Source organism: Physella acuta, unplaced genomic scaffold (genome assembly GCF_028476545.2).
Source record: "Physella acuta isolate Inbredline_101_S28 unplaced genomic scaffold, ASM2847654v3 ptg000463l, whole genome shotgun sequence".
In the NCBI taxonomy this organism is placed as follows: domain Eukaryota; kingdom Metazoa; phylum Mollusca; class Gastropoda; family Physidae; genus Physella; species Physella acuta.
In genome coordinates this window covers 294,576-302,220 of record NW_026731982.1, presented here as the reverse complement: position 1 = coordinate 302,220, position 7,645 = coordinate 294,576, and the positions used below count along the sequence as shown (strand labels likewise).

Here is a 7,645-nt window from a genome sequence, read left to right as displayed (position 1 = left end):
TATTTTCGAGTTCGAAATTTATTTTTAATGAATTTTTTTTTAGAGTTAGGAGGGCTGGGGTTGGGAATCAAGCTGGAAATAAAGTTAACTTAAAGCATTAATGTTCGACAAATAAAATGTTTCTATATGAAAACTAAATTAATTAATTAGACAACACACACATTCAGAGGCGTAGTGACCCTTCCCGGCGCCCGGGGACAAACTTTTCGATTTGCACCACCCCCCCTCAACATTTCGATGTGCACCCCCCCTCCTCAAACTTTCTTTTTTGCACCCCCCCCCCCCTCGAGATTTCCATTTGCACCCCCCTCAAACTTTCGATTTGCACCCCCTCAACCTTTCAATTTATTTTTCCAACCCATTTCGGCGCCCCCTAAGGTCGGCGCCCGGGGACATATGCCCCCCCCCTCGCTACGCTACTGCACACATTGGTAGTAAAAATGTAATTCTAAAAATATAAGTCGGGAGGCAACTCAAAAATCTTATCGTAAGTTGTATTTATTCGGTTGTTCCCCTTTGAAAGATGAACAAGCTTGAATTTAAAGCTTGGAATTTCTAAAAACCGACAAAATAAAAATATATTTTTTTTCAAATCAGTAATTTTAAAGGAACAATACTATAGACATATAACGCCCCCATTGAATGATACAGTAATGATATCAGTGAGATATGAGAAATGTGATTCAACAAAATATTCTTAATTCAAGAGATTCACAACCACCCAATTATGATCTCTAAACGTTATCTGCAAACAAAATAATTGTTTAAAGCGCAAGAAGAATTGACTATCACAAAGACGAAAAGTGATCATTTACTGTTTTTTAATGTTTGTACTTTGTTTGAATTTTAAGATACAATTATACATGAACAAAAGAATAAAAGAAAATTAAGAAACGAAAAGTATTAATGTAAAACTGTAGCTAATTCAATTTTAAATATATATATAATGTAATTTAATGCAACACATGCAACATATCCACAAAGCTGGCTCCTGGTTGAAATGGAGTGAACTCTGTGGAAAGAACAACCATTTAGGGAAACCTTCCCCCATCCACCTCCTCAGGTGCCTCAGACGTCACCACAACACACAAACAATCACAACCCACACACTGAATTTCACCAACTATGTCAACACGTGAATAGGCGGAAGTGAAAAATGACGTATTGACAGGTCGTGTGGAAAGTTTGTTGATAGACAAGAATGGGAGAGATCGGAAGCTTTATTGTTAGTGTAATGGTTTAGATGTAATGAATCGAAAAATGGTGTGTGTCGTACTACTAGACAACAGAAACAATGACACTGCATTACATTTCATGTACAAGGTTTCTCTCTCAGCGTAGAGCTGTGGTATGTCGTAATGTCTATATATTCACGACGCTGGTTCTATGTTTGATTTCGGTTGCATTTTCAAAGACAACACGATTTTTGTCGATTTGTCATTGCTCTAAAATGTCCATCCGTGTAAATATTTAAGATACAAGATATTGCGCTAACTTAATCCTGCTTAAACAGTGGATATATATTACCACAGTTAATACACACGTTCACAGATCCTTAGAATGAATTGTTTATACACGTGTTTCTTCCAGACTTTTTTTTCTCCGGGGGTTCACTTGAAGTTTTCGGGGAGGGGGGGGGGAACGGACACTGTCAAAAGTATATGTTTTCTATATACATTCCATTGTGTTCGGGGGTGGCGGTAGACTTTCTTGGGGAGGGCGGGGTACTTGGAAGAAACTCTGTCAGTCAAACATGTAATTAGGAACGCAATACACATTTCACCTATTTTATTGTGTGATTAAATACATTTGTTCCTGTTCCCGCTCTACTATTCTGCAATTTGTTGAAATAATTTGTTTTCTTTTTAATCGATCGAAACAAACAGTGTCTATATTAGGTGCCATGCTATACTATCCCATGGATTCAATTGTTTTAATATATATTTTTTAATATGTCATTACTCAAGAGGCAAACTTTTGCTTTGCCGCCTTCAAAGGGAAGTACAAAGGGAAACAAACAAGTAATTACTACACAAGACAGGACGACAGAATTGTCTCCTCTTAATAAAATATCTGTAGAACCGTGATATTATTTTCTTGTCTATTCCTAATTTCTATTGTTTTTATAATATAGTATTTGCAATTGGTTTCTTTGCCGCCTTCAAAGGGAAGTACAAAGGGAAACAAACAAGTAATTACTACACAAGACAGGACGACAGAATTGTCTCCTCTTAATAAAATATCTGTAGAACCGTGATATTATTTTCTTGTCTATTCCTAATTTCTATTGTTTTTATAATATAGTATTTGCAATTGGTTTCTTTGCCGCCTTCAAAGGGAAGTACAAAGGGAAACAAACAAGTAATTACTACACAAGACAGGACGACAGAATTGTCTCCTCTTAATAAAATATCTGTAGAACCGTGATATTATTTTCTTGTCTATTCCTAATTTCTATTGTTTTTATAATATAGTATTTGCAATTGGTTTCTTTGCCGCCTTCAAAGGGAAGTACAAAGGGAAACAAACAAGTAATTACTACACAAGACAGGACGACAGAATTGTCTCCTCTTAATAAAATATCTGTAGAACCGTGATATTATTTTCTTGTCTATTCCTAATTTCTATTGTTTTTATAATATAGTATTTGCAATTGGTTTCTATTTTGAAAGTACAGTTTTATTTTTTTTAATAGTACTGTGAAAAGGCTTTTAATAAGCAAAGCGAAAGACACGTACTTTTCTTTCAGGAAAATCCTTTGTAAAGCAACGACCAGATTAATACATTAGTGGGATGGACATTCTGTTTGCCTCCGTATCTCCGCACCCAGTCAGTTTTTCAAATCCCTGTCCCTCACAAAAACTGTTATTTTACTAGTCTTAGACCACAGCTCACTTTACGAAATAAGGCCCCACAATCTACGTACTGTCGCTATTTATTTACATATAACAAAAACAAATGAAAGTTACTAATCAAATAGTGTTAAAAATTAAATTTAATTGTCTTCATTTTTGTAATAACCTGTTTGATTTTACTTTTGTAAATGTATCAGTTTTGTTAATACACATGTTGGAGCTTATAAAATTAAAATTTTGAATAGTTAAAACAAAATAAAACATAAACCATAATGACTGTGGCAGATAGTAAGTACACATGCACAGACTGAATGACACTGATTACTTAATGTATATTTTGTTTGTGTCTTACCCGCGTCGTTATCGATTACCTTTTCTCAAGCCTTAACCCTACCAAATGATAGTCTAAACCTTACATCAACCCTAGTAATAATCATCCTGAGAGCTATAGCATAATTGTAAATCTGCAACAGTCCTCACACGTCGCATGATAAACACAGTAAAGTTACAGTGGACGCCGTGGGACAACGTCTAGACCAGGGGTCTCCAAACTACGGCCCGCGGGCCGGATGCGGCCCGCGAGATCCTCTCATCCGGCCCGCGGAGTTCTTTTTGTCCACGGAAAAAACGTTTGTTGGTGATGGCTGAGGAACTTTGCCCAGAAAAATCAAAGACATGCCTGGAAGAAACTGGCCCCCGAACTGAAATTTGATAGTTAATGCGGCCCTCGGACTGAAAAGTTTGGAGACCCCTGGTCTAGACCGTTGATACATATACGAATCTGAGACTAACAAATGTAAATAAAATATTGTTAATGACGTGAGTAGCCTGAATGATCCACTCGTTATAAAAAAAATATCTTGTACATAATAAAGCTACAGCTTTACTGTCCTATTTAATACGCTTGTGACGTTATATGTCTGCAATTCCTTACCACATCAACCCCATCAAGTTTAACATAACTCACTCCATTTATTACATAGTCAAACCATATTTAAATACAACACCCATAATTATCACTAAAACCATTACATCCTCTTCTACTCCATAACTATTTTGATGTCCAATCCCCACAACATCACACCATCAACTACACTGGCCTATACCATCAACATTACGCATTGAAATTACTGACACTGAAAGTGACAAGTCTACATTTTCTAGTTGGTTTAGATATTGTAAATTATCTAATAGTACTTTTAAGAGTTATGCCCCATGTACACTTTTTTTTTTAAAGCATGAGCATTAATTCACAACTGTGATTAAATATGTTATTCCAAGATATATTTAAAAGTAGTTTAGAAGAAAAGCTACATATATATTTTTTTTATTTTGTAATAAAGAAAAGTGATATATTTCTTCAGGTCAATACCGTTTGTTGAAGGTAACATTATCTTTTTTATTCGTATACAACAACATAAAACTGAAGGAAATACGTTTTGTGTTTTGTAGACTAACGACGCTTTACTTTCGATAGCGATTGTTGTTGCACTCTAGTTTAGGCCTAAACAATTTTTTCTATACTAATAAATAAAAAAAAAGGAAATACACATTTAATAATGCATGTAGCCAACCACCCACTTATAAAAAGTACATCTTGAAAATTTAAAAGTACATACTAAAGTAGCACCACCTTGCACATCTGACCAATACATTACAAAATCAGTAATATAATAATTCAATATGTTATTCCATAATTTGTGTATATGTACAGCACCTATCTGTTTAAAACCGTCTTCCATAACTAACTGTATTAGAGATTATCCAAAAAGTCGATGTTTTATGTACATGTACCTTGCACTTTGATGTCACTATCTATCATTATACACTATCTGCTGCTGAAATTATGTCCTATAGAATCCTTCCCTACTAACAGCACAATCACCACAAAATCCTCTCCACAATGTTTAACGTCACTCACCCCATCACTTTATCCTTCACTGTATCACCCACACCATAACCATTTAACTTTCTAATAAAAAAAACTAACCACCTCTCACACCATTACCATCACACACCCACATTACAAACACCATCACATTTACCATTCTTCGATTCTCACCGGTAGAGCCTGACCACAAGTAATGTGGGCATGTAGTAGAAATGTTCTTTGCATGTAGTAAATAATAACACAATAATACAATATACTGCATGCACTGGTAACCTAGATCTAAACCATAGTTAAATGTTATTTTAATGTAACGACAAACTAAAACTAAAGCTTCTTAACGTATTTTTGTCTACCGAGTTATGTCGTGTCGAGTCAATCCTCTTCATAGAAGGTGGCGCATTATGTGTGTCAATATCTAAAATAAACCATAGGGTTTCTGTCACTTGCATTCATCGGAACATCTACTCACTTTTTGAAGAGGAATTACATAGTGTTCACATATACGACTACATAAAGACATTCACTGATGTGACTGTTGTGCCATTTACATGTATCTACTGCTGTTATGTTTGCCTACTTGTTATCTAGCTAGTCGTTATGTTATGTACATGATACATGCTATCCAATTAGTGATGATGACGGCATTTCAACATTAATTTCTCTTTAAGCAAACTACATGAGTGCAATAATTCAATACACACATTTATCGTAATCGTACACCTAAAAAATGTGGTTTATTTACCTTTTTTGAATTTCATAAACTCATAGATCGAATCATTCGTAATAGCCATATAGTCCAAGCTAACGCACTGCGATTGTGTATTAATTGTGTATAAATAACCAAAGTTGTTATGAGGACTTTAAAATAATTCTTTCTTGTTAAAGCTTTTATTGTGTCTGTTTATAATGAATGTATTTGTACCGTCCTCTGCAGATTGTTCGCGTTTGATTTACTATTTTTATCATCGGCTGTAAAGACTTATAAAGGTTTACAATAATGCAAGTTCTTTATGGCGAGTAATTTATTTCTAAATCATTTAGTTATGCATATGATTTATTTAATTTAACTTTTTTTTTTTTTTTTTTTTTTTTTTTTTAAGTTGTTTGTTTTTTAATTTAAAATAAATACACATTTCAGAGTGAACATTTTTTCAACTGTCAAGTATTAGTTTTTGAAAATATACAATAGTATCTAAAGGTAAAAAAATTGTATATGATTTATTTTAGTTTAGTAAAGACTGAATTTTTAGTTTAGGTTAAACTGCAGAAAAACAAAACAAAATTATCAAAACATTCCTTAATTACCTTATAAATGTCATCAAAACAAGATAAGTAAACATTTACGACAGCACCCTTTTCTTTCTCACACCAGCATAACAGTTTTTTAAGTAATGGAAATTATAAATGAAACAAACTATTGTTGCGGCTGTTGTGCTTGATCTGGCTCAGCAGGTTTGCAATGAACTTGATTAAACAGCCGATCTTTAATCACTTGTGACATGAGTCCATGTAAAACCTCCATAGTTGTTTTACAGCCATCTTTGGTTGCTTTGGTGAGTTTATCTTCAGTTTTCTTATCCTGTGCATCAGTGCCTATGAGACCGCCACGACCCAGCTGTGATTCAGACTGTTCTAATTTGTCTGACAAATCAAATATCATTCCTGTTGTGTAATCAGCATTTGTAAGAAGGCTAGATGAGCTCAGGGTATTGACCCAGTATTTATTCCACAAAGATTCAAGCAGTCTCCGATCCATGGATGATTTGAAGTAAGACATTTCTAATGGGTAATAAGCTTTACAATGTATTTAATTTAACTTGAAACGTTAATCTACTGTTTAGTAATCAGCTTGCACTTTAGTTAAAACGACTCGTTAGTAATAGAAAAACACGATTACAGCTGACAGTAGTGTTCATTGATACAAGTGGAATTATTCACCCCCTGTCAATATTCAATCTACGGACCATATTTGCTAAGACAGTATCTGTGGAACTCGAGGTGCCAACTCATTGCTTAATGTGTGCATACATCACTGTGTTCAAGAATGTTGTATTAGTTTTGCTGACAGTTTTTTTTGTTTCGATGAAAATTGAATTGATCTGGTTACTTCCCATTTATAAAAGTATAATAACCAAGGTATATAACTTATAACTATTCACACTAGGGGATTCAACTTTAAAACAATTCCACAAACGTAGTTTGCAAATAGTTTATATTAGTATTAATTTACAAAACAAAACAATGTTTTTACGATTTTTGTCAATGAATTTTTAGCAATATGTTTATTTTTAATGTAAAAGTTATTCGGTTTTAATTTGGCAAGCAATACCTTTATAAGATACATAATTCGATCAGTCGAGAACTTTACTTTTAATCTTCGACCAACTACTAACACAATGGAACTTACGAAATTATTTTTTTCATTTCAACACACTATACATTATTAATTAACAAATGTCAACTCTCGAGTAGCACAATATGTAAGACGCAGAGTTTCTTCCAGGCATCTCCAGACAAATTCTACCGCCCCCCCCCCCCTGAACGAAATGAAATGTATGCAATTTATATAGAAAATATATACTTTTAACAGTGTCCGCCCACCCTCCCCCCGAAGAAAGTTTACCGCCCCACCCCCCCCCCCCAAACGAAATGAAATTTATATAATTTATATAGAAAATAAATACTTTAAACCGTGTCCGCCCCCCCCCCCCCCCCTCACGAAGAAAGTCTACCCCCCCCCCCAAACGAAATGAAATTTATATAATTTATATAGAAAATATATACTTTTAACAGTGTCGCCCCCCCCCCACGCAAAAAGTCTACCGCCCCCCCCCCCGAAAATTTTAAGTGCCCCCCCCCCCGGGGGAAAAAAATTCTGGAAGAAACACTGGTAAGACGA

The 7,645-nt window shown here is 34.6% G+C and overlaps 1 protein-coding gene across 1 annotated transcript; it reads right to left on the bottom strand.

The window, feature by feature from the left end:
- Window positions 1-6,160: 6,160 nt before the first annotated feature.
- LOC131943601 (COP9 signalosome complex subunit 5) lies at window positions 6,161-6,523 on the bottom strand. The gene has a single exon (XM_059303807.1). The coding sequence runs from the start codon at window positions 6,521-6,523 to the stop codon at window positions 6,161-6,163; it is 363 nt and encodes a 120-aa protein (XP_059159790.1).
- Window positions 6,524-7,645: the final 1,122 nt, after the last annotated feature.

Excerpts from the sequence above, each read along its gene's own strand:
- LOC131943601 (XM_059303807.1), bottom strand. The coding sequence starts at position 6,523 with ATGTCTTACTTCAAATCATCCATGGATCGGAGACTGCTTGAATCTTTG.